This window comes from Papio anubis, chromosome 1 (assembly GCF_008728515.1).
Source record: "Papio anubis isolate 15944 chromosome 1, Panubis1.0, whole genome shotgun sequence".
NCBI lineage: Eukaryota > Metazoa > Chordata > Mammalia > Primates > Cercopithecidae > Papio > Papio anubis.
Window position 1 is genome coordinate 145731378 of NC_044976.1, and position 27572 is coordinate 145758949.

General features: G+C 34.4%; 1 protein-coding gene across 1 annotated transcript in view; it reads left to right on the top strand.

Moving 5' to 3' along the window:
* Window positions 1–27572, top strand: part of USH2A (usherin) — a 790277-nt gene that overhangs the window by 315486 nt on the left and 447219 nt on the right. The window contains exons 21-25 of the mRNA XM_021927201.2: window positions 11086–11216; window positions 19123–19249; window positions 22873–22974; window positions 24824–25003; window positions 26154–26284. Coding sequence (XP_021782893.2) covers window positions 11086–11216; window positions 19123–19249; window positions 22873–22974; window positions 24824–25003; window positions 26154–26284 — 671 coding nt within the window. The remainder of the gene's footprint in view (window positions 1–11085; window positions 11217–19122; window positions 19250–22872; window positions 22975–24823; window positions 25004–26153; window positions 26285–27572) is intronic.

The window sequence follows — 27572 nt, forward strand, 5'->3', positions numbered from 1 at the left end:
AAGTGGATTTCTATGAAATCTTGCCATGATTGGATTCCAGAATTATGAAGAAATTTAATCCAAATATGAACCAAAAATATTTATAATCCCAGCCAAGTCCCCTAATAGCTCAAATATGGATAAGATCCAAAAGGTGGCATCACCAATGGTTGAAGGTTGAGCTAAACACAGGTGAACTAAATATAATTAAAGCTCAACTTCAGTTCTACATAGTCAGTAGAAATATATCTACAGATTGCCAAATTACTGTAATGAGAAAGCAAATAATTTAAAGCAAATATTGTAAACATTAAAAAAAAGGTAAAATTCATATAATGGGTGAAAAGATAAAATATTTTAAGAGATAAATGATAGCTCTAAGAAGAAATAAAATGGAAATTCTAGATCTGAAAAGTATAAATTTACAATAAAAACTTTATTGGATAAGTATAATAGCAAATTGGTCAGTGCAGAATAAAAGATTAATGAATTTAAACACATACCATTATGAAGTAACCAAACAAAAATAAAGAGAAAAACAGGTTGGAAACAATAAACAGATCGATAACATGTGGAATAGTATCAGCAGATTTAACATGCATGGAGATGTGGGTTCCAGGAAGAAGAAATAGGCAGAAAAATATTTGAAGAAATAACTGATGCTAAATATTCAAATTTGATGATGAAACAACCTAAAAATGCAAGAAGCTCAATGAATTCCAATTAGAATAAATATACTACAACCACATATTATATACTCACAGTCCAATTACTAAAAAAAAGATTAAGGAAATAAAAACCTTAAAATCAACTAGAGAAAAGGAAAAAGACACTGCGTAGAAGAGAACAATGAAAGGAATGAATGCTAACATTTCGTCAAAAATAACTGAGGCTAGAAGATAAAAGAATATCTTTAGAAACTTTAAAACACCAATCTCAATTCTATATTCAGTGAAATTTGAGAATTTCACTGTTATTCATATTGTTCAAAAATAATTTGAAAGACATTTTTAGATTAAATAAATGAGTTACTATATCATGAATAGTCTTGTATTACAAGAAGTGCTAAAACATTTTTAGGCTAAAAAAATACCAATAATAAATGTGAGGAAAGGATGAAGGAAAATGGAAATTAAAAATATGAATAAACAGAAAATATTATTAAAAATTCTTTTGAAGACATTAGATTAGTGAAAACAAGAAATTTAAATATATTCTGCAGTTTACAACATATATGAAATTAAACTGTATGAAAAAATAATACAAATAATTGGACAAGAGTAAATGGAGAGTATGTTGCTGTAAGACTCTTATATGTGAAGAAGTATAATGTTAATTTGTGATAGTATGCGAGTTAAGAATACATATGATGATCCTTAGAGAGCCGTTTTAAAAAGTCTAGCTAGGGAGATGAAAAAGGTAGCGAAATGGAATGTTAAGGTAACTCCTCTAATCCATAACAAGATAGGGAAGGCACAGCAAAGAAGCAAAGAGCAAATGCAAAAAAAAAAGTAGAAGAAGAAAGTAAGAAAAGACAGAATTCAAATAGCAAGATGGTAAAATTAAGTTAGAAACATATTAATAATTATGTTGAATATAAATGCACATAACACAGTAATAAAAAAGAATACATTATTAACCTGGCTAAATGAGCAAGACTCATAAAGTGTGTACAAGAAACACACTTTAAGTACAAAAACATAAATCGCTTAAAAGCAAAAGGATGGAAAAAATAAACCATGAAACATTTATCATAAGAAAATGGTAGTGGTGATATTTATATCAGCCAAAATAACCTTTAAGACCAGTAATATTACTAAATAGACATTTTGTAATGATAGTCAATTGATTAAGAAGAAATTATCCTAAATGTGCTTATATGTAGTAATAGAGTTTCAAAATACATAAAGCAGAAGTTTACAAACTAAAGGACAAAACAGACAAATTCTCTCCCATATCTCAAGATTTTTAAATGACTTTCTTAGCACTTAATAAAAGAAGTTGATAAAAATCGGTAAAAATACAGAAAAATAAGACACACTATCAACAAACTTAAGTGATAGTTATTGTACATTTTATACAAAACTGGAAAATAGCTATTGTTTTTCAAATGTACATGGAAAGTATGTACATTTGAAAGTATATACACTACAAATATTCTACAGGTAATATGCTGGGCCATAAAAGAGTCTTTTTTTTTTTCTAGTTTTTTTTATTATTATTATTATACTTTAAGTTCTAGGGTACATGTGCATAACGTGCAGGTTTGTTACATATGTATACTTGTGCCATGTTGCTGTGCTGCACCCATCAACTGGTCAGCACCCAACTACTCGTCATTTACATCAGGTATAACTCCCAATGCAATCTCTCCCCCCTCCCCCCTCCCCATAATAGGCCCCTTAATATATTTCAAAAGTTGAAGTCAGAGTATATTCTCTGTTTACATAGAATTAAATTAGAAATCAATCTGATAATGCTGTCTGGAAATTTTCTAAGTACTTCAAATTAACACATTCCTAAATGGCCTACCAATTAAGAAAAAGGGATTTTTTTTAACAATTAAAATATAAAGTATAACATGAGCTTTTTGGCATGCACCTCAAGTAATGCCTGGAGAGAAATATATGGGTTAAATGGTTATCTTAGAAGAAAAAAGTCCAAACTTTCCTAAGCTGCTTCTTAAAACAGGCTAAAAAGAACAAATTAAGCCCAAAGTAATAAGAAATAATAATAATAAAAAAAAGACAAAATTGGATATCAATGAAATAGAAACAGAAAGCAAAGCCCAGAATTGGTTTGCAAGAATGATGGGTGTTGGGGAGTGGAGAGTGGTAAGGGGAGAGAAGGAGGAGGAGAGAGAACAGGAGAGGAAGAGAGAGAGAGAAATATTTTGGATTAATTTAAAAAATCTATCAATATGATTTACCACATTAATAGAGGTAATAGTATAGAAAAATATCATATTATCTCAATAGAGTTGGAAAACATTTTACAAAATTTTATACCTACTCTTAAAGAAAACTTTCAGCATACTAAGTACAGGAGAGATAAAGGACCACTACAAATATTCTACAGAATATATATACATATATATGTGTGTGTGTGTACATATGTGTGTGTATATATATGTATATATGAAATGTACACTACAAATATTCTACAGCTAATATGCTTATATGCTGGGCCATAAAATAGGCCATATATATATATATGTGAAATAGTGCATGTTTTGCTTTTCAGATAGGGATCAAGTTTTCGTTCAAATTTTATCAGTAGTTTTAGCCACTGCTAAAACAATACTGTAACATAAAAGTCATAAATATTGAAAAGGAAAAGAAAATGTATTTATTTGTCATCGACATAATTTTATATGTAAATGCTTTAAACAATCCTCAAAAAAGTATTAAAACTAATAAATGAACTTAGAAAGATTGCAGAATACAACATTAATATAAATAAAATTAATTGAACATACACTAACAATAAACAATTTAAACAAATAAAATTGGATTTAGAAGAATATTCAAAAAAGCACTTAAATTTAACAAAATAAATGGAAATATTTGTATAGTCAAAGCTATAAAACATAACTTAGAAAAATCAATGTAAGCCTAAATAGATGAAGATTTGTCATGTTTGTGGATGAAAAACAAGATATTGTTAAAATAGCCATTTTCTTGAAGTCGATTTATTCATTTAATGTAATTCCAATCAAAATTCAAGCAAGTTTTTTATGAAGAAATTCCCAAATTGATTCTACAAGTTGAAAGAATATGCATGAGACCTGGAATATCCAAGATACTATTGAATAACGTATTTAAAAATTGGCCAACTTAGTCATCTTATTTCAAGATTTAAAATAAAGCCATAATAATTCAGGCTTTATAGTATTTGTGTAAGTACTGGCAAATTAATCAGAAATAGACTCAGACTTCCAATGTCAATTAAAATTTGAGGGAGCTAAGACAATTCGATGGGGAGAGTACAATCTTTTCAACATAGTATTGTATAGTGTGTAGTAGTCAAAAAAAAAATAAAGCCTGACTCCCACCTCACATCATTCATACAATTTAATTTGAGATGGATTCATAGACCTAACAAATAAAAGCTGGAATTATAAAGCTTCTAGAAGAAAAATGAGAAAATATCTTGATCATCTTGGTGTTGGTAAAGATTTCTCAGACAAGGTACAAAGTGCTAACCATTAACAAATGATAAATTCAACTTCATCAAAAATATTAAGAAAATGAAAAGTTAAGTTAAAGACTGGATTAGGCTACGTATATGTTTAACTTAGAATATGCCAAGCAGCTTTCCAAAATGATTGTTTAGTTTTGCATTTACATTAGCAATGTATGAGAGTTTTCATTTCATCACCTGTTCAGCAGAATTTTGTGTTTTTAATTTTAGCCATTCTAGTGGGTACAGAGATGTGTCTCATAGTAGTTTTAATTTGCATTTCCCCGATGAATGATGACACTGAACATCTTTCTTGTGAGCCTTGGTTATTTGCATATCAGAGTTTTTAGTCAAGTGATTGTTTAGACGTTTTGCTCATTTTCCGTTGGGTTGCTTGGCTTTTTATTGAGTTGTAGGATTTTTTAACATATTCTACATGTCAATTCTAAGAATTTAAATTTCTGATCAGACATTTAAACAGTTTATAGTAACTTTTTAGCAACTTTTTCATTCATACTAGGAACTTATATTTCAGGTTTCTTCTCTTGATTTGGATTTTGGAAGGCAAAATTTTCATCAGCCGAAATGTATTAGTTCTTTATTTCTTTTTGTTCTTACAATACCTTTGTATGGCTATTACCTGACAATTTCCAGTCATTTTGAAATGTCTTACATTTTCCTGTATCTGCAATAACAAAGTTAAGTTGACTAGAATAAAAGCTTTTGGATGGCTTTTTACGTTTCTTAGTTCAAGAGAGACACATTTGGTTTTGGAAAAATATTTGTGTTGAAGTCTAACACACATACAGAAAAGTGCAAAAAGTAGCAATGCACAGGTTGACCCATTTTTATAACCTGGACAGCCCTGAGTACCCAGCACCCACAGTACAAATAGAAGACTACGGGGCCCCCAGTGGGCCTGCCTTGTGCCCTTTCTAAATCCCAGCCAGGATTACCTCTATCCTGACTTATAACATCATAGATGGATTTTTGTCTGGTTTTGAACTTGATATAAATGGGATTATACAGTATATATTCCTGTGTCCTTAGTGTCTCTTACACAATCCATATTTGTGAGATTCATGTATATAGTTGTTCATTCTCATTGCTATATTTGTTTGTACAGTTGAGTGACATGTGTGCTGCCTTTGCCTAGCTGGGTGTAATAGTGTGTTGTCTTGAGTAAATATACTTGTATATCTTTTGACCCTATGCATTTTAAGGGGCTGGATATGAGCCGGTGAGAGAACGTTGATAAAAGATATACATCAAAAGATACAAGGATAGCTTATTTTGAGAAGGAGTCTCGTTTGTCGCTTATATTGGGTGCAGTGGCACAATCTTGGCTCACTGCAAGCTCCGCCTCCCGGGTTCATGCCATTCTCCTGCCTCAGCCTCCAGAGTAGCTGGGACTAAAGGTGCCCGCCACCACATCCAACTAATTTTTGTATTTTTAGTAGAGACGGGGTTTCACCGTGTTAGCCAGGATGGTCTCGATCTCCTGACCTCGGAATCCGCCCGCCTCGGCCTCCCAAATTGTTGGGATTACAGGCGTGAGCCACCGCGGCCGGCCCACAAGGATAACTTAATAAATACTGTCAGTTTTTAAAAGAGGTTATACACTCCAACTAATAGTTTATGAATGCTGCATGTATAGATATTATTACGTTATACATTATAAACTTAACATTTTACTTATTTAATATTATATATAAAAATATAGTTATATGTAATATATACGTGTAGTTGAACATATTTGGCTACACTTTGTGTTTCCTTTTCATTTTAGCCATTCTAATGGATATTTAGTGGTATTGCATTTCATTTTGTGTTTCTCAGATGACTAATGATAGCGACCATCTTTTTCATATGTTTTTTCTGGCTATGTATCTTGGTATCAGATATATGTATTGCAAATATCTTCTCTCACTATATCGTTTGTCTTTTCATTCTCTTATTCCTACCTTTTGCTAGCCAAAAGTTGCTAATTCTAACATGGTCTAATTTATCAACTTTTCCCTTTCTGTTATAGCTTCACATTTATTGTTTAACAATTATTTGCCTAATCCATGGCCCCAACAGTGTACAATTTTTATGATTAAATTTGAAACTTGCAAACCCTCTTACTTGAAAGTTAAATATTTCCATGTAGAACTTGGATTTTGTATATTTTTAGAATGTTAGGCCATGGATGTAAGTTTATTTTACACATCTCATGTATACCATTTGTACAAAGTATGTGTTCCTTAAATATTTCTTGAATGAATGAATAAATATAGAGATGCATGAAATGCTGTATTATTTAAACACTAGAAACAAAAAAACTGAACTTTAGAACATTTCCTTTCTGTCTCATTTTTTGAAAATTAAAATCTAAATTTCAGCAAGTGAGAAAAGTATAATTTTCACTTGTCTGCCCATTTTAATCAGTATTTCAGCTTAACACAAACATTAAAAGCAAAAAATATTTTGGCACTGCTGGGCTCTGATCCACAGCTCTTCTTTTTCCTGGGCCTGTGATGAAAATACATTCATGAGGCAGAGAGGAAGACAAGCTCAACTACACAGCTGTATTAAAATTTCTGCTCTCCTGTGCACACCACATGTCCGCTTTCATTTCTTTGGCCAACACAAGTCACATCACTAAGCCTAAGTCAAGAATTAGGAATCTGTAAATACATAATCTTCTCATAGGAAAAGAGAGTGTTAATAATTTGGAGTAGTTATGCATGTTACCACTCTGTCTCATGGTAGAGTCAATAATATCTTCTTTAAAATGTTTTATATAGGCTGGGCGCAGTGGCTCAAGCCTGTAATCCCAGCACTTTGGGAGGCCTAGATGGGCGGATCACGAAGTCAGGAGATCGAGACCATCCTGGCTAATATGGTGAAACCCCGTCTCTACTAAAAAAAAAAATACAAAAAACTAGCCGGTTGAGGTGGCAGGCGCCTGTAGTCCCAGCTACTCGGGAGGCTGAGGCAGGAGAATGGCGTAAACCCGGGAGGCAGAGCTTGCAGTGAGCTGAGATCCGGCCACTGCACTCCAGCCTGGGCGACAGAGCGAGACTCCGTCTCAAAAAAAAAAAAAAAAAAAAAAAAAAAAAGTTTTATATGTTAATTAAAAGATTATGTTTATATTTAAATATATTCTTTTTTTTATTAAGTTCATTTAAAGAATTGATTACATGATTTCAGCATTTGGCTCAAAAGATAGAATGTATATATATCTATGGCAATAATTAATTGTCAAGAATATGATGTTTCAGTGAACGCGTGCATTTTTAATTTCATCATAGAGTTTGCGCAAAAGACAATCATTCATTATTTATTTTGGCAATGTAAAGAGAAAAAAGAGAAGATTAAATTATTTGAAAAAGCTGTGGGAAAGTCTCACATACACCATCAAATCCAATTGCCTTTTATTATACTATAGCTTCCCTTCTTACAAGAAATTTTCCTTGATCTGTGTAAAGTATTATATTTTAGTTGTACTAGCAGTGCGTTTTCTCATATAAGCATAAAACTTGAAAATTAAATAATATATTTTAGAAAAACACATGCACTTGCATATTTCTTAAATAGTGCATAATTTTTATGAGATTCCCAAGTATATCTTGTCTAAATATTCCTGTAATTCTTACTGATTTATTTTCATTCGTCAGATTTCTCTTGAATTAAAGAGAAGTAGTTGTCTTCCCAGATTGAGCAATTATCGGTATCTTCCCAATACCCAATTCCATGCTTTTATTCTCCTCTCTACTGCCACATAGATGACTCCAACACACTGGTAGAGAGTTTTGCTATCTTCATGTTTCAAATTATAGCTATTTTTGTGAAATAACCTCAAGCTGTGTAATTTATAGGAATAGGTTTTATTATAATGTATGATACCAAATATCACAGAAAAATGGTGACAGAAAGATAAGATTTCCCGAGTAGTGTCCTGAACCATAGGGAGAAAAGCTTAAGAGAAGAAAAGAGTTGGTAGGAATATAATTGTTCTTTGCTCAGGTTGTAGACCAGACTTTATGTCTATGTTTCTGCTGGCAGATGCTTCCTTCTTTTATCTCCCTGGTCTACCCTAATAATTAATTTCTATGTCTCCCATTTCTTTCTCTATCAGATTTTTCTAATTCGTGTTCTGTCACCACCTTCTACTCATTCATTTCCTCAGTTCTTATCACCCAGCAGTCAAGAGTCTGTCCATTCTACTCAACTGAAAAAGATTATGTCATTACCGGCTCCATAAGCTTTTCTTCAGTTCTAATTACTCTGGACCTATTGGAAGTGTTAACACAGTTAACTAACCTTGCCTCCTCAAAGTTCCCTCCTATCTAGGCGTCCATTTTACAATATTATCTTGATCTAACTTTATTCTTGCCCTTATTTTTTTCTTTTCTTAAATGTGGACACTTCCATTAAAGGCTCTTGTTCTTTCTCTACAATCTGTCTCTTAGACATGGCTTTTGATAGGTGATTGCCGATTTATTTTCCTGGCACCATCTTCTCTTCTGAGATTTAGATTCTCATTTCCAAATGGCAGATAGAGTTTTCTGCATCATAAGTTCAGTATGCCTAAAACTAAAGAGAATTCCTAACCCCAGATTTCCTTCCTTACCCGACATTTCTATTTCTGTTATTAATACTCCATTTTCCTCAATAATTGGTGAAAAGAATGGACCATTTCGCCCCACACCATCACCTCATATCAATATGACTTAATGTGCCTTTCCTGAAATGTATAGAGTTTATCCTTTCAATTATTAATTCAGTTACTTGTCTGTCCGTGTCTTATTCTCCCAAAGCACAGCACTCACCTCTTTTCTGTGTAACTAAGTTATGTCTCCTCTCTACATTTCATCATCAATTTTGTTGCCTTAGTCTCAATTTTGAAAATCCTGTTCCTGCTCTCCACTCAAATTTTAATTTCTTCCATTAATTTATGGGATAAGTTTCAAATGGGTGGCTCAATCATTTCAGCGCGCTTATTAGGGGAGATGAGAGAGAACAATACATCTAGTAGTAGGAGTCCAAGTGAGTTTGACTACTGAAAAGCAATTTGTTGGGGCAAACAATTCTATTCTGTGAAGTGGAAGAGTTGCCAGGAAGTACCGCGTCCTGAATCTGACAGCAAGAACACAATGTTCAAGCAGGCCGGAGTAAGAGAATAAAAGAGTCTGTAACAATGAGATATAAAAATCACTAGGTCAAGTTTGTTGAAAATGACCAAAAGCATAAAACGTAGAAGATGGAGACGAAGAAGTCAAGAAGGCCAGGATAAATTTGATTTGCCTTCTTGGAAAGTCTAAAGCCTGTATCCTAAACTTAACCTTTGTTGTGACTAAAGGAATGGTACTCTCAAAATAACTTTGAACACAGCATTCTTTTTCATCTTTGTCTTCTATACAAACTTCTCAAGCCATATTGTACAGATGTGGGGTCTCACCTATTTCTCCAGATTTATCTAACTCCCTCCTTCACAACCAGCCTTCCTCAAACTTTCCGTACCTCTAGGCCTTTGTACAATTCCCACCAAATCCTTCATATTCTCTGAAAACAAGTTGAAGTATTATATTCTCTAAAACTGTCCTCAATTTCTTTTAATCAGGTATTTTGTATATATCCCTATACCATTTATCACATCACATTACAGTTTTTTTTTTTAATTGTCTTTTTTCTCAACTAGAACTCAATGTCAGTTATGGGCTTATTAGTTTTTCTTCTTTACCGTGTAGCAGAGTTCAACAAATGTTAGTGTTCCACAGATGTATGTTGAAAAAACGACAGTCCAGTGTTCACCAAATGATATCTGCTTTCCTGCCTTCAAATCCTAGCTAAAGTTTTTCTCTTAAGACATGGTTTCTGGGGTAGTTGATGTCTATTGAACCTGAGTCCACCACCACCCACATATGCAGGACTTTTGGTTACCAGCTCAGCCTGAAGGAAGATCTCCTTCCTTTAAATTTTTATTATCCTGGCTGACTGTATTTTTACTCAAATCAGTATTCATTCATTATTCACTATTGTGTTCTTGAGATGTTATTTGATTTTCATATATGGTCTTGAAAGCTCTTATTTGATTCTCACAGGATAATTTGTTAAGGCATATGCATTTAATATTTTCAACTAAACTGGAAATTCTTTGAAAACAGAGATTGTGTCTCTTACCAGTTTTAATACATTAAGCAAAAAGCCTTACACAAGGCAAGAGCTCCACAGTATGTGTTGAGTATGTGAGATACTGAGTAGAGTGGAGATGGGGCCATGTAATGGTAGGGGGAAGGCATCATTCATAGGGCTGTTGCATGTTGCCCCTGCTTCCTAAGCTGTGGAAATTTCTATGAGAAAAGAGCATTGTATATCCTATGCAGGGCTGGTATGCGCTCTGAAGGGTCAGTAAAGATCCCAGAATTCTGAAGGCTGCAAACCATTTGGTTATAGGATGGTGTTTCAGGAAATTACCTCTATAGGCCACTTCATGGCAGGTCTTTCCAATATTAACTTCTATTACTGAACTGATTATTTGAACTTCATAAATATTTTAAGCAAGATCCTCTGTGTTTCTTTCACTCGTGTCAAAAATCCATTTATTTTTATGACTCTCTGATCATGTTTTCACGTTGATACTCTGAGTATCCAATTTTGGGTTGACAATATGTCTTTTTAGGTTGATGAGTTTTGCATAAATTTAAACTTCATTATATATTGATTAGCAGGAACACAGGCATAAGTTTCCAAGTACTGATTGGCATTTAAAATGGGATATATTTAAAACCAATGGCCTAGACCATGCCAGTACATTGCTGTGTATAACTTCCTGACTGTACTCACTACATCATAAATAATAATGAAAGTAAATGTACATTTATCAGAAAGAATCAACAAAACCCCAGCACTGATTTGCTGATCACATTGTCTTACCAGGCATTAAGGCCAGCTTTCGAACAAAAGTGCCTGAAGGTTTGATTGTCTTTGCAGCATCACCTGGCAATCAGGAAGAATATTTTGCACTCCAGTTGAAGAAGGGACGTCTTTATTTTCTTTTTGATCCTCAGGTAAATGAATACTCATAAAAGTTAATAATTTTGAGAATTTAGCATGTGCCTGGTACTGAGGTAAATGCTTCTGTTTTCACACTGAAACTTCATTCAGACCTTGTAAGGTAGGTACTATTATTATCCCCATTTTGCCAATCAAGAAAATGAAACTTACAAAAGTAATGTGACTTGCCCTCAGCTAAAATAGCGGAGCTAACTTTTAAACCATCATGGTCCGACTGAGAATCTATGTGCTTAACAACCAAAATGCCACCTTATAATGAAGATTAAAACTTTTAAATAAATTTAAAGAGCTCTATTTTTATTTTTCTTAATAGCAAAAGATTATGTCCCCTTTTCATCCTTCCGTGTCTTTCTTTTTTTATTGTTTCACCAGCAAATATTTAAGTGGCTATCGGGTACTATTGTGCTGGGCGTTGCAGACTACCATAGTTTTAAAGTTAAATATGACCATGCCCCTGTGAAAAAATCTGCAAAGGATACAGTAAAATAATCAATTTTAAATGTTTATAAATTATATCAAAATAAAGATTTAGGATTCTATGTATTATAGGAACAAAAATAAATAAATACATTGTTTTCTGAGTTGTCAGTTTTCTCTGTAAATGTGATATTTAACTGAGATACAAATCAATGAAGAAAAATTGGTCAGAACAAGAGCATATGTCGTATTTGAGGGTGCATATTTCAGGTGGGGCAGTACAGGGGAGATACTGATCTCCACCTGGGAAGGCGCTAAACATAAAGTTTCCAGGCAAAGTGAGCAACAAACGTTAAGGAAATAGCAAATATTAAGTGCCTGAGGTGGATGAGAGCATGGCGCTTTTCGCACACTGAGATGAATCTGATATAGCTGGGAACAGAGACAAAGGGAAAGGTTGAAGATTGAAAAGCTGTGTAGAAACCAAGTCATTTAAGGCCCTGTAAGTGAATGTGAGGATTTGAATTTTTCCTAAGGGTGTTGGGAAAGCACTGAACAGTTGTCTTCACTTGAGTTAAACAAATATCAGTGAGCATTTGATATTAGGTATTGTATTAGGCATGTGAGTAGTTGAGAAATAAAACTAAGTAAAAGATATTAGCTTTCCATTTTCTTAGTTCTTCAACTTAAAACTGATGTGCTTACCAAATAAACGTTTTACATTTTATTGGTAAAGCAGGCACAACGTTCACCCTTGGATCCAAGTTGCATCTAGGATCATGGACTAAGTAATCTGACTGAGGATCTCAGCCTCATGTGCCCCGGAGATCCATTGACCTTAGAGAGGAAAGGCAGGGCCTATTGTACCAAGTGTATCTGAGGACCCTACCAGCCTCAAAAAGCAGGCCAAGGTCTCCCTGCTTTATGAAGCTGAGAGAGTCACACAGTGGCCACTCGAAGGACCAGGGGCAGAAAGGCTCCTTCCTCATGACTTGACAGGGGCCCGTTAACTCCCTGGCTGGTGCACTGTGGGTCCTCAGAGACAAAGATTTCTGAGTGTCCCCTTGTAAGGCAGCTTCTTAAAGGATGCCAGCAGGTGGGCAGTGAGTAAGCAAAAGGAAATAGCATCACACCTAAGCAGATCCCGCAGCCAGAGGGAAAGGAAGAAGCAGCAGCTATCGCAGAAGGCAAGACAGATGGCAACTGAAAAAAATTTAAAAAAATCAGCTGAAGTTGATTCAATTACATAAAGGAAAATATTATTTTTTATTTGAAAACTTTAAGTAGATTAATTAGAGGAGAGACACTTTGAGCCTCAGATTAGTAGGTCAGAAGATTAAGTTGAAGAAATCTCTCAAAATACATAATAAAAATGTGACGCAGACAAGAAAGATAGATACTACTACTGTCACTAAGAAGCGATTCAGAAGGAGAACAAAAAGCACATGCTCTAGAAAAACAGGGATAACATAAAATGATGAAACAAAAAATAGGAGAGAATATCTGATTTAAGAGGGAATTTAGTATATATCCATTGAAAATACTCATCAATTTCCTGTCAAGATTAAGCAAAGCTAATACTTCTGTGAGACCTCTTTGTGCCAGGCATTATTGTAAGTGCTCTCTCTATACGTAAATTTATACATTTTCATACACACGTATGCCTATACACGCATATAAACTCATTTGAACTTTTCAACAACTCTGTGAGGTAGATACTCTTAATATTCCCATTTTACAGGTGAGGAATCTGGGTCACAGGTAAGTTAATTTTCCCCAAGTCACAACCCTAATAAGTGACCAAGCCAGGTTATAAACACAAGCAACTGAGCTCCAAAGACCATGATTTTAGCTACAATGCTATACTACTTTTCAACATGAAAGAAAGATGGTTGTTGATATCCATAAATTCAGAAAAAATCCATCTGTGCACTGTTCACTGAAAGAAATATTTCAGTATGTAATCTAGCCAAAAGAAAAAATAACAGAGTCAGAAATATAAAATGAAGAAGCATCAGTGAATAATAAATCTAGCAATATTAAGCTATGCCTAAATATTTAATGATAGAGTGACTAGAACTCTGTTTTACAGTGACAAATAAAAATCTTTGAAATAGAAGAGAAGTATAGCAAGGGCAAGAAAAAAAATACCGTGAATAATCATTTGTTGCTAAAATTAGTAAGAATTGAAGGAGAGGAAAAATGAGTGAATTAAAAGTTCTGAAGGTATCAGCTGAGTGGCGGGGTATGGGTGGAGTAAGGGAATAGGTTAAACTGATGTTTTGTTTTCTTAAAATAAATAGGGCAAATGTATGATTTTAAATGTTGTAGAAAAATAAATTAGTTACTATTAATAAAAAAGTGTTCTGCAGGACATCCAAATTAACAAGGTTAGAAAGGAGAGCAAATGCTAAGTTAAAAAAAATCAACAAAAATCAGAAAAAGAAAGGGGAGAGTACAGTAAAATAGAACACTGTCAATGAGAAAGAAAAATCTGGCTTTTCCCCTTCAATCAGTTAGTATCTGGAGATATTTAAGAAGAAGCCAGATGGAGAAAAACTAATCACGGGACCACTTATTTATAGAGCTTTAAAGTATACAAAGTGGGTTCCCATGAATGATCTCATTTCATTCTTGAAGTAGCCCCTTGAGGTTGACATTGTTTTCATCCGTGCTTTAGATGAAGTGGCTTAACTAGGGTGATAGAGTGGTTTAGGGATAGAACTAGCACTGAATTCAATTATTTGAATAGCACTGAATTATTTCATTCAGTGAAATTTTGCTAAGAATTTATTGGACTTCACAGTTATGCACTAGGAACACAGAAATGAACAGAATGACACTCATTGGAATTCTGGCCATTGGTTGTTCATCACAGATTTTGAGTATTAATAGTCACCCCCTACCAAACATGGAACAGTCATCGGAGAATTAATCCAAAAATGATTTCCCCAAATCTGAAGCATCACTGCCATCTCTTTTGACATGTGGTGTTGCTTTTTCTAAAGGATGCAATACCTTAAAACTCTGTAGGATAGGAGGGTAAAGAGGTCAAACTGCTTAACTGAGAATGGCTGCCAGGAAACTCATCTGGCAGGTCTCATCTTTTTTATCTCCTTTACGGTGATCACCTGGACAGGCTGGTGCAAAGCGTGGTAACAGAGTTCAGGGAAACATTCATGGGGCATTGCCCCTCATTTCTGTCCCCTTACCCTTCTCACTCACACAATTACTTAGAGTACTCATCACTGCTATTAGCTTTCCCAGTTGCTCTGTCTCTACCCTGTGTAGCCAAACGCTAAACTGTAGACATGGTCTGTAGGTGCCCACCAAGTGTTAATAAAATTCTTAAAGCCGCTGGGTGCGGTGGCTCATGCCTGTAATCCTAGCACTTTGGGAGGCTGAGGCAGGTGGATCACGAGGTCAGGAATTCAAGACCAGCCTGGTTAAGATGGTGAAACCCTGTCTCTACTAAAAATACAAAACTTAGCTGGATGTGGTGGCAGGTGCCTGTAATCCCAGCTACTCGGGAGACTGAGGCAGAAAATTGCTTGAACCTGGGAGGTGGAGGTTGCAGTGAGCCGAGATTGAGCCACTGCCCTTCAGCCTGGGCAACAGAGCAAGACCCTGTCTCAAAAAAAAATTGCTAAAACCAAGTTGGGGGCTAAAGGGAGTGGGGAGGGTTTAGTGATGTCTAGTAAGTAAATTTTTATCTGAAATAATATCTCTCCATAAAGTAAAAGCTGCTTGAGTTTTCAGGAAAGTGACAATTTATTTATTGTTTAAAATACAAGGTATGGGTTGAGCAGGATGGCCTTGGGATCTAGCTGAGAAAATGTTATCAGATGCATTACACTAAGTGCTCATGGGTCATGATACTAACTATATATGAAACAATGAGCTCATGCTAGCAAGGACTGTGTCCTTCCTTACCTCCAAGGAATTTATACACTAAAGCAGGTACTAAACATATTTTCTAAATTTATAATGAAAGCCCCACTCATTTTTAGACAAAGTGTTAAAACTGAGGGATGGAGAAAATTTTGAATACTCTTCTCTTATTTGCTCTCCTTTTCCAAAGTAATATCAATGCAGCTTCTTGTATGAAGTTAGAGCTACCCTGGATTTAAAACAGTATAGAAGTTTATTTCATATGTCTTCTATTGGCATTACATTTATTTATATTTTAAATACTTTGGGTACCACTTTAAGCCAGTTTTTCTCCTCTAATCTTTAAATGAGGACGAGATTATCTAGTGAATACTTTACTATACTCATGGCACAAGTAATTATGTACTTAGTGTGTCTTTCTTATCAGACTGCATGATCCAGTGAGGGCAAAGTCTATGAATGTTTTGTCCACAGATACTTCTTCAGGACTTAGAACAGTCTTTGGAACATAGTAGATGCTCAGTAAATAAATGACCATTGACATATTACCTGGTTGACTGACTCAATAACTGTTGGTAAGATACTACTACTACTCATAACTGAAGAAAATTATCCATTTTTCTCAGTTAAAACGTCTAGCTTGTGATGATTACATAAAGCTTTAATTGTTGTTTATTTTTTTTTATTTTGAAAAAATTAGAGAAAGTCTTGCTGTTTTGCTCAGGTTGGTCTCGAACCCCTGGCCTCAAGCAATCCTCCCACCTTGGCCTCTCAAAGTGCTAGGATTATAGACATGAGCCACCATGCCCAGTCTTGTTTAAACTTGTCTGTTTTCAGATAATTTGACTTTTATCAGGAAACAATAAGATGGTTATTTTTAAATTGTTTTTACTGAATTCATTCAAAATAGCCAAATTTTGAATTATGAAGAGAATTTCAAGGAATTTTAAAGTAATTATCTAGCACATATTTATAAAATAACATGAAATCATCATGTATTTTGCTCTTTTTAAAATTTCTTAATAAAATCAGTAATAAATTCCTTATATAACAATTTAATACAATATAGAGGCTATAGATATAAAAATGTATTTGGTTTGTCATCCAACTATCCAAAGCATTCTATTGAATAAATGTTTAGGGAAAGGGAGATTCTTCATAGTACATAAAATTAGAAATGTGTTTGTACATTACAAACTGGACACTTGCCGTTGTTAAAAGGTACAATAAAAAAGTTAACTATAACTTTTAATTACTGTATTTTTTGTAATCTCCAACAATTAGCTATAATTTTCCCATTCTTCATTTAATTAAATTCAATTTTGAATATACTTGACCAGATCATACTTTAGTGACCAGTAATGATCCATGTTAAACCGTTAAATATTCTATGTTCAGTGACATTAACAGGAAATTCACATCATATTCTGGCTTTACTTGGAAGGAAGCTATGAGAATGAAAGCTTTAAAACAATTCCGAATACCATCTGTTGAATGTGTCTGATATGTTCCAAATAGAAAGAACAACATGAATAATATGACACCAGAAGTCATCACAGAATTTTTCTTTCCTTTTCATTGGTGGGGGGAAGTAATCTTAAAATAATCTTCAAAAAATGATATTCTAAATTGCCATAAGTATAAAGTGAGTTTGGCATGCTGAGGCTGTAGGTAATGAACTTGAATTTGTCTCCAATAAATGTGATTTCTGATGTAGAGAACTATTAATGCTTCAGATTGTTGCCAAACAAAATATGAAGAACCACTTACTCAGACACCTGATCTTTAGAATGCAGCATCATTTGTAACAATTTTAACGCTAACTAAGTACACTTTGATGAGACAGCATTTAATAAAATGCTCATTAATTTCATCATTAGCAAGGGTATGCTAAGAAGTAAGCCAGTTTCTTATGTCACGCCCAATTAGCATCCCATGCTAGTAATCCCATTAGTATTGTTGAATTCACTAATGGAAAAACTAATGGGCATGCTACCAGGGCACATTAATTGGGCACGACACCAGTTCTGGTTTTAATTATTAAACTACGATAATGAAATGTGTGTTTGTAAAATATTAAAATGTTGAAATAGGGTTGAAGAAAATAAAAGAGTATGTAGACAAAACAGATACAAGGAAAGTCAGCCTACAAAAATACAAAGACTAGAACTTGCCAGATGGTCATGTTTCTAGCTGATGGAGTTGTCTGTAAAAGTTGGGATATTGTCCATGTGAGAGGCAACCCACTCATACTCATGGGAAATTAAAAGCTTTTTTTTTTTTTTACTTTGATAACATGAAATTCTGTATATCATACATGTTGTCAAGCGCTTTATGAGGCCAGACAGGAGCCAATTAAATGTGTAGCGTGGACATGTTATATCACAGAAGCCATTTCAGAGAAAGATAAACAGAAATCATACTAAACATGATACGGTTAACATTGTATGTTTTTCAGTATACATCTTCAACTTCATTACATCAATTATCTATTTTCTCTTTTTGAAAAAAACTGTATAGCAAAATTATTAGAGTTTGGTGAAATTTTCTGCTAATTAAATGTTTTAGTAATATTTTACCCAATCTTATTTTTTAATTTTTAAAGATTTTAATAGAATGAGCTTTATTCTTGCTAAGTAAATCAACTTTATTAAGAAGAAAATTCATTCCCATTTAGAAGTTTTAGAGTAATTTCTGTTTTAGTTTTCTTTAATAGTAGTACTAGTAGCCATTGGTGATAAAGTTGGGATATCTGTCACTTAGTCTTATTCTCTTAACACTGAAAATGTTACTATAGGTAACCAAGGCTACTATAACATACTGGAAAAGTGTTTACTTTTCTTGAAAGTAGTGACATGGCAGGCATCTGTTCTATTTCTCTTTCTCAGTTTATTATTATTATTATTATTATTATTACCTCCTATTTGCTAAACTCTGTTCTTAATATCTGCCATTTCCTATGTCTTATCACTTAGGAACACATTTTTAACTATTATATGATTACCTTAGCCAGAACTATAAATATTGGATTTTGACTTCAAAGCATTGTGTATTATGTTTAACTCCACCCTTATGTTTAATGTATCATAACTGACTAGTTTTTAAGGTGAATGTCATTCCCGTTTGTTATTGATAGTTTTGTGAAGATAAGAATGACTTGTCTGACATCTCTCTATCTTCAGAACTCATTTTTAGTGGTATTTTATTAGTTTTAAATTCTTCTCTTCTTTTTCATATTTACACCATGAAAAGTAAAGTCTAAAATTTTAGAATAGAAAATTCTTTACCTTTCTGATGAATAGCTATATTCATCAGAAAATGCAAGTGGCTTTGTAAGAAATTCTTATTGCAAAGATGAGACCTTTACAGATCTGTGCACTGTGGTGCTCAGGGAAGTATTAATACATCACAGGGAAGCCAAAATGATGCTAGACATCAACTTTAATTTTGAATTCTGTTTGAAATGTATGCATGCTTGTATCAGGATCATAATTTTGAAACTTGTAAATTGGTTTATAACAAACATGTAAGTGTGTGTTTATGTGTAGATATGTGTATATAAACATTTATTTATTCATTCATTCCCCTAAGGGGTCACCAGTGGAAGTAACTACAACTAATGATCATGGTAAACAATATAGTGATGGAAAATGGCATGAAATAATTGCTATCAGGCATCAAGCTTTTGGCCAAATCACTCTTGATGGGATATATACGGGTAAGTAATTTTTGATATGTATAAATAGCCCTGTTGATATGTTGGTGTTGCCATACTTTTCTGTTGTTTATATTCCTACATCCTTATTTCACCATCATTTCTACTCAATTTCATCTATATTGCTGTTGAATTTGCCTTTGGGATGCTCCTAAAATGATGAAGTCTGGCAACCAGTTTTTCATCAATGAAGGTCTTCAGTTAAAAAAAAAAAAAAAAAGGAAAGAAAAGAATGAAGTCACCTCTGTCTAAGTTACCTATGTCTTTTACAGTTTTCTACAATTTGCATGGACCTTTAGTTATGTTCTCTCATGTTACTTTTGACTTCCAAAAAGCAAGGGAAGTAGAGGAAAGCAGTTTTTGTCTGCATTTGGAGATGAGGAAACCAAGGCTGAGAAAAAAAGTGAATATTTTTTCCTAACTTACACAGTTGACAGGAAGCATTCTTGGGACACACATCCTGTTTTTTTTCACATTTAAGTTTAGCTTTTGCTCCAGCCTACCCTATCTGCCACATTTATGTAATTATAACATGGTCACTGTACCTGTATAATAATGCAGGCTTTTATTAAATCATTGAGGAAATACACAATTTTAATCAGTACCTATTATGTTCCAGATATTGTTCTAGGCACTCTGGATACAAGGAGCAAAGAGAACACTGTAAAACTTACATTTTTGGGGAGAAATGGGGCAGCAAAATACAGAAAAAAAAAATTTAAACAAATATCAAGTGGTGATAAATTCTGAGAATGAAAAAGCAAGATGAGAGGGAAAGTTGTGTGTGGGTGTATGTGCGGGTGTGTGTGGGTGTGTATGTTAAGAAAGGTCTCTCTGATATAGACCAATAGAACAGAACAGAACCCTCAGAAATAATACCACACATCTACAACCATCTGATCTTTGACAAACCTGACAACAACAAGAAATGGGGAAAGAATTCCCTATTTAACAAATGGTGCTGGGAAAACTGGCTAGCCACATGTAGAAAGCTGAAACTGGATCCCTTCCTTACACCTACACAAAAATTAATTCAAGATGGATTAAATAATTAAATGTTAGACCTAAAACCATAAAAACCCTAGAAGAAAACCTAGGCAATACCATTCAGGACATAGGCATGGGCAAGGACTTCATGACTAAAACATCAAAAGCAATGACAACAAAAGCCAAAGTTGACAAATGGGATCTAATTAAACTAAAGAGCTTCTGCACAGCAAAAGAAACTACCATCAGAGTCAACAGGCAACTTACAGAATGGGAGAAAATTTTTGCAAACTATTCATCTGACAAAGGGCTAATATTCAAAATCTACAAAGAACTCAAACAAATTTACAAGAAAAAAACAACCCCATCAAAAAGTGGACAAAGGATATGAATAGACACCCTCAAAAGAAGACATTTATGCAGCCAAAAGACACATGAAAAAATGCTCATCATCACTGGCCATCAGAGAAATGCAAATCAAAACCACAATGAGATACCATCTCACACCAGTTAGAATGGCAATCACTAAAAAGTCAGGAAACAACAGGTGCTGGAGAGGATGTGGAGAAATAGGAACACTTTTACACTGTTGGTGGGACTGTAGACTAGTTCAACCATTGTGGAAGACAGTGTGGTGATTCCTCAAGGATCTAGAACTAGAAAAACCATTTGACTCAGCCATCCCATTACTGGGTATATACCCAAAGGATTATAAATCATGCTGCTATAAAGACACATGCACACGTATGTTTACTGTGGCACTGTTCACAATAGCAAAGACTTGGAACCAACCCAAATGTTCATCAAACATAGACTGGATTAAGAAAATGTGGCACATATACACCATGGAATAATGCAGCCATAAAAAGGGATGAGTTCATGTCCTTTGTAGGGACATGGATGAAGCTGGAAACCATCATTCTCAGCAAACTGTCTCAAGGACAAAAAACCAAACACCACATGGTCTCACTCATAGGTGGGAACTGAACAATGAGAACACTTAGACACAGGAAGGGGAACATCACACACAGGGGCCTGTTGTGGAGTGGGGGGAGGGGGAGGGATAGCATTAGGAGATATACTTAATGTAAATGACGAGTTGATGGATGCAGCACACCAACATGGCATATGTATACATATGTAACAAACCTGCACATTGTGCACATGTACCCTAGAACTTAAAGTATAATTAAAAAAAAAAAAAGAAAAAGTCTCTCTGATGAGGTGACATTTGAGCAGAGACCTGAAGGGACAAAGGGGCAAACCATGTAAATATCCAGGAAGAGGATGCTTTGAGTTGAGAGGCCAGCAAGTATCAGGGCCCTGAGGTGAGAGCACACTATATGTGGCATGTCAAGGACCGACAAGAAGGCCAGTGTGGGAAAGAGGGTGTGAAAGGGCTAATGACAGGACATAAGGTCACAGAGGTCATTAGGGATTAGATCATATGGGACCTTGTGGACTTTTACTGTGAAAGAAGGAAACTGTTGAAGGATTTTGAGGGAAGAATGACATGATATGACTGCTTTCTTTAAAAGAATCACACTAGCTGATCTTTTGAGAATCAATTATAAGGGGAATGAGGATGAAAGCATGGAGATCAGTTAATAGGCTTCTGCAATAACTCTGTATTAATTCAGACAAGAAATCATGGAGACCTGAACAAGGGTGATAATTGAAGATATAATAAGAAGTATTCAGATTCTGGTTATATTGTGAATGTCAAATTAACAGGATTTGATGATGAGATTGAGGCAGAATAGGAGTTGGTAAACTATCACCATGGTCTAAATCTAGCTCATGCCTGTTTTTATAATGTTTTATTGGAGCACAGCTACACCCATTCATTGATGTATTATCTATGGCTGCTTGAGTCTGAATAGTCTACAAAGACACTATCTGGTCTTTGACAGAGTTTACTGGCCATTAATGTAGAGCAAGCCTGTTAGGTTTGGGTCTCAGGCAACTGGAAGAATGCAGCTGCCCAAACCAGGGAGTGCACGATTGTGGGAGAAGCAGGTTTGGAGAGAGACGTTCAAAGTTCAGTTGTTAACATGGTTGTTAACATGTTAAGGCTGAGATTTCTGAGACATCCACGAGGAGATATCAGGTAGGCTGATCAAGAAACAAGTCTGAGTTCTGAAATCAGAACTTCCAGCAAAGGATGGTATTGAAAGCCAAGGGAACAGATGTAAGTAGGGCTAATTGGAGTGGATTGGGCTCTGGAAAAACAAACACAAATAGCTTTGCCTCTCCTCTCAAAGAAGGTGGGCATTAGAAATATGAACAGGGATTTCCATTGTTATGCCACACAGTCAGAGACCCAGGTAACCCTGGACTTTGGCCCTGGTAGTTCATACTGGAACCCAGCCCACTACTCATCCCTCTAGAGTACTTAGGGGGTCCCTATGGGTAGAGAAAGGAAGAGGCCTGAGATGGAGGCGGTCTGGATCATTCCAACATCATGATGCTGGGATGTTGAGGAAAAGCCAGTGAAGAAAAGTAATGAACAGGCAATGAGGAGAGAGGAGAACCAAGAGAGTGGTATCCCGAAGGCTGGCGAAGGATTTTATTATTTGATGAGTTAGTAAAAATAGAGTATCCTGGTGAAGGTGTGTTTCTCATCTCCTATTCTCTAGGTTCCTCTGCCATCCTGAATGGTAGTACTGTTATTGGAGAGAACACAGGAGTCTTTCTGGGAGGGCTGCCGCAAAGTTATACCATCCTCAGGAAGGATTCTGGTGAGTTTAGTAAGGTATATTATATGTTGTCATCCAAACTTAAAATAGAACCAGTTTACATCATTTTAAAGTAAGAATAAGTATTATGTTCTACTTCATGCTATATTTTCTATATTAACGTGCCAAAAATTTCCTTTAGGTCTCTGTTTTTTTTTTAAAGGAACCGTGTATTCCATATGGCTTGTATTTATATTGTTAGTACCCCGTTCTTGATATATAAAAGGAATTCATTAAAACTTTTGCTGTAATGAATTATAATACTTTCAGTCAAAGGTATGTTATTTTAGGACTTATGCATCGTTTTTTGTAAGATTTTAAATTGAATGTGAAATAACACAGAAATGGAAAACTATATAGGGTGAAGAACATTCCCTGAATACTATGTCATAGGCACTAAACCAATCCCTAGATATTCATAGATGAATAAAATGTGATCTTTATCACAATAGAGGTCACAGGCGTATAAACAGGTAATTCCAACCTAATGCCGTAAGTGCTATAACTGAGCTATAGACAAAGTGATTCTCATATTTTTAGAACAAGAGCACAAGAACATATTCTAAAATGCAACTAATTAAAACGAACATGAATGGAATTAACCTTAGGTAGGAAAAAAAAAATCATCCTTCAAACGCAAATGCTAATAATTCTAGTATTGTTTCCCAAGTTCTCATTAAGAATCACAGGGTGCCTTCCAAGTCTCTCCCAGGAAGTTAAAATATAACTACATAAATATTACAAATAAGCTAGGACCCAGATAAGTATAATTTGTTCATGGGTTGTAGTCTTCAGGGAATCATGATGAAGATCAAAAGGAATAGAAAGTGTTCATCAAATTTTGGAGAAGGGTATAATTGAATTCTCAAGGCTGATTATCGTTACCTCCTCAGAAATGTCTCTAGATTAGACAGGGGTTTCATTCAACTACTTGAGACTGATAGACAAGTCCCTCTAGCGCGCGCGCGCGCACGCGCACACACACACACACACACACACACACACACGCACACACACACACCCTTTGTTTTTTGCCCTTCTGGGAAATAGTATTTTCAGGTACTAGAAGGAGAGAATACCCTGATACTAAGTACCCTTCCTGTAAAGGACACATCTCCATTATGAATGAACAATTTTACTTTGTCTATGTAAATTGGCCTTATAAAAAACTCATAAACTCAAAGCTGAAAACTAAGCTTTGCCTTCATAGGAAAGGAGGTGGCTATGTGAAATTTGACTTCAGTGTGCCTTCTCCTCCTCTTGATTTTTTTCTTGCTTTTTCTCTAAATCACTCATTTGTACATTTTCTGTCTCAACCTTCTGTTATCACCCTATTCACTGTATTTATGAACCCCACATTTACCTGGTCTGGAGAGTTCCACATTCAATGTCAACACTATATACATTTCCAAAAAATGAAACCAAATTATTGATTTACTTCAGTAACAGACTGGTTCATAGATGAGGAATCTAAACTACAAACCACGTATTAAATACAAACACTCCCTTCAAATCTAACTTTTAAAGTCGTAGTACTTTATCTTTGAGGCTAGTGACAGATGAATTTTCTGTGTTAGTTGAAAAGGCAATATTCTTGCTACTGCAAAACCAAGGTTTCTGCATAAACATCTGTTTCTGCAGATATGATGTGTTTGAACCAGTGCTAAACATTATAATTGCTATCATTTACTATAGCTGATGGTGTGGTGTTTACATGAATCATTAAGAGGCTTGCAGTGAATAGGTGGTGAGAGCTAGTGCCTATTTCTTTGATTTTAATGGCACATAAAATTAATTGCTTGAAAAGAATCTTTCTAAATACATATTTCTTGATATCTATAAACTCCTGCAGAGATAATCCAAAAGGGTTTTGTGGGCTGTCTCAAGGATGTACATTTCATGAAGAATTACAATCCGTCGGCTATTTGGGAACCTCTGGATTGGCAGAATTCTGAAGAACAAATCAACGTGTATAACAGCTGGGAGGGATGCCCCGCTTCATTAAATGAAGGAGCTCAGTTCCTAGGAGCAGGTAATGCTCTAAAAAAGACATGAGTGTTCACTTAAAATCTATGTTCTATCCTTTGTATAATTTAATCTCTCCTGTTTGATTAACTTGACCTCATACGAACCTAGTATCACAGAAATACCTAGTTATTCCAATGGTGCACACAAATATATTCTTGATGCCTGAATATGCAATATAAATTATAAGACTCATAAGTATACATCCATGTATCATATCTCTGGTAGCCCATGCAGTTCTTGATTTACATATGTTAGCATCACCAATGTCCATTTGCAAGTCAATTGTTTGGAAACTAGAATACAGTTAGAGATGTGTACTTATAATGCACTCAGAAAGATGTTTCAAAGAGTTTTGTTTACTAGGTTAATCCACAAATACCTATTTATCTCATTATATAGAAGAACAATGTTCTTAAGAGTTAATTCTCGGCTAAGTAATGGGTTAAGTAGGTCATTGAGAGAGAGCTGGAGACTAGAACCACTATCCCTGCCATTGCTCAAAAGGCTACAATGAAAGGGGAGGTGTAAGTGTCTGTAGCTTAGCCCTGACACACACATTGAGTCTCTGCCTGATCAGAGCAGAGACTTCCACCCAGCGGAAGGGGAGAGGGATGATGGTGGCTTGGAATACCTGGCTTATTCATCAAATAAAAGCCTATCTCTGCCTCCTACATTTATAGCTAAGTTGGTTGGTTATTTAGTTGCTTAAACTGCCTTTAGCACAAAAAGACGTATGATATTAATAATATAATCTGCACATTTTTTATTGTTCTGTTTTCATCAAGGTCATTCTGAGTTTCTTTTAGTCAATGCAAACTACTTATTGTTAATACTTAACCTAAAACAGTAATAATCATACATGATACAGACAACACATGATTGAGAGAGCAAATTTCTTCCTCTTTAGAAAGTATAATATCAGAGCAAATTTCTTCCTCTTAAAAAGTATAATATCTATCAAAGTCTTTCTTAATATATCTAGGTCTTTCTGTCACTTCTGTACAATTAAAAAAGGGATTTCTTAACATTGATTTGCATCTTCTTTTGTGAGATTTACTCAGTGGCAGAATGTGTCCTAGAGTTTCTTATCACCCTTACAATGCTGACAATATTGTATTACACATGCTAACATGTACATGTTTTTATCTTTAAAGGGTTCCTGGAACTTCATCCGTATATGTTTCATGGTGGAATGAACTTTGAGATTTCCTTTAAGTTCAGAACTGACCAATTAAATGGATTACTTCTTTTCGTTTATAATAAAGATGGACCTGATTTTCTTGCTGTATGTAAATTACTTTGATTAAAATTACTTTAAAATACTAGATCCAACTATAAAATCAATAAACCAAGTGTTGGCAGGCATTACACTTAATTGGGGTTTCTTTACAAATTCACATTTGTTTTCTTTTCTTTTTTTTTTTCCCAAAGTCATTTTTAGTATGGAAGTCCTGTGAAATATTTTGTATTTTATTATCCTAGTAATTTTTTAAAATGATAATTGTAACAATTATCATTTTAAGAAAACAGATTAGATGTAAGGAATTAAGAAAATACAATTTAGTATCTTAAGATATGAAAAACACTATTTCCCTCATTATCTTTTGATATGAGTTTCAAAAGGATATATATTATATATTTTTCATATGACATATAGATAATCAAATATAATAATACAGTGAACACTCCTGAATCTACCGCCACACCTGATAACTAAATATTATTATTTTTGTTCTATCTGTAAAGTCTTTCCTATCGTGTTTCCATCTTCTTTTAGATGTCATATGTAATCAGAATTTTGTGTTTGTTGTTCCCATGCATTTTTATAGTTTGAACACCTAATGAATACCTACAAATTCTTGCTTTTGAAATTTATAAAATTTGTTTTATGCTCTCTCTTTAGCACTCAACATTATTTCTGAGTCATTTATGTGTCCACACAGGTATACATTTTCTTGGTTGTGTAGTATTTCTCTTCTCTTACCAATGGTGTATTGGTTGTTCCCACGTTTTGCTACAATGAATAAGACTGCTATAAACATTTTTATACATTTCTCTAAATACAATGGACAACTGTAACTGCTTTTCCTTGTCTTTAATCATTAATCTGATACCACTGTTAAGTATGTTATTAAAAATGTTAATTCTTAAAAGTTGTTTTAAAGAACTAGCATAGAAACAGGAGAAAAATATGAACATCTCACCCTTAGATTCTTGATTTCTAGACAAATAGACAATTAAATACAAGTCTTGGTGATTTTAAGAGTCTAAGATACGTTCACTTTTTGTCTTTCTTTTTTTTTTTTTTTTATATTCCTAGTATATGCAATGCCAGTATTGCTAAGAAGGGAAATGGAAATTTATCCCTTCATAGTATTTATTAGAATTTCTGATTCTTTAAATATTTATTTGTCCTCTTGTGTATTGTTGGCTTCCTTCTCTGAAACGTAATGTCTATGAATCCAAGGACCTTGGTTTTCTTCTTTGTAGTTGTATCCTCAGTGCCTAAGCCTTAGCAATTATCATGTTAATCAATATCGTTGAATGAATGAATGAGTGAACATGTGAATGAG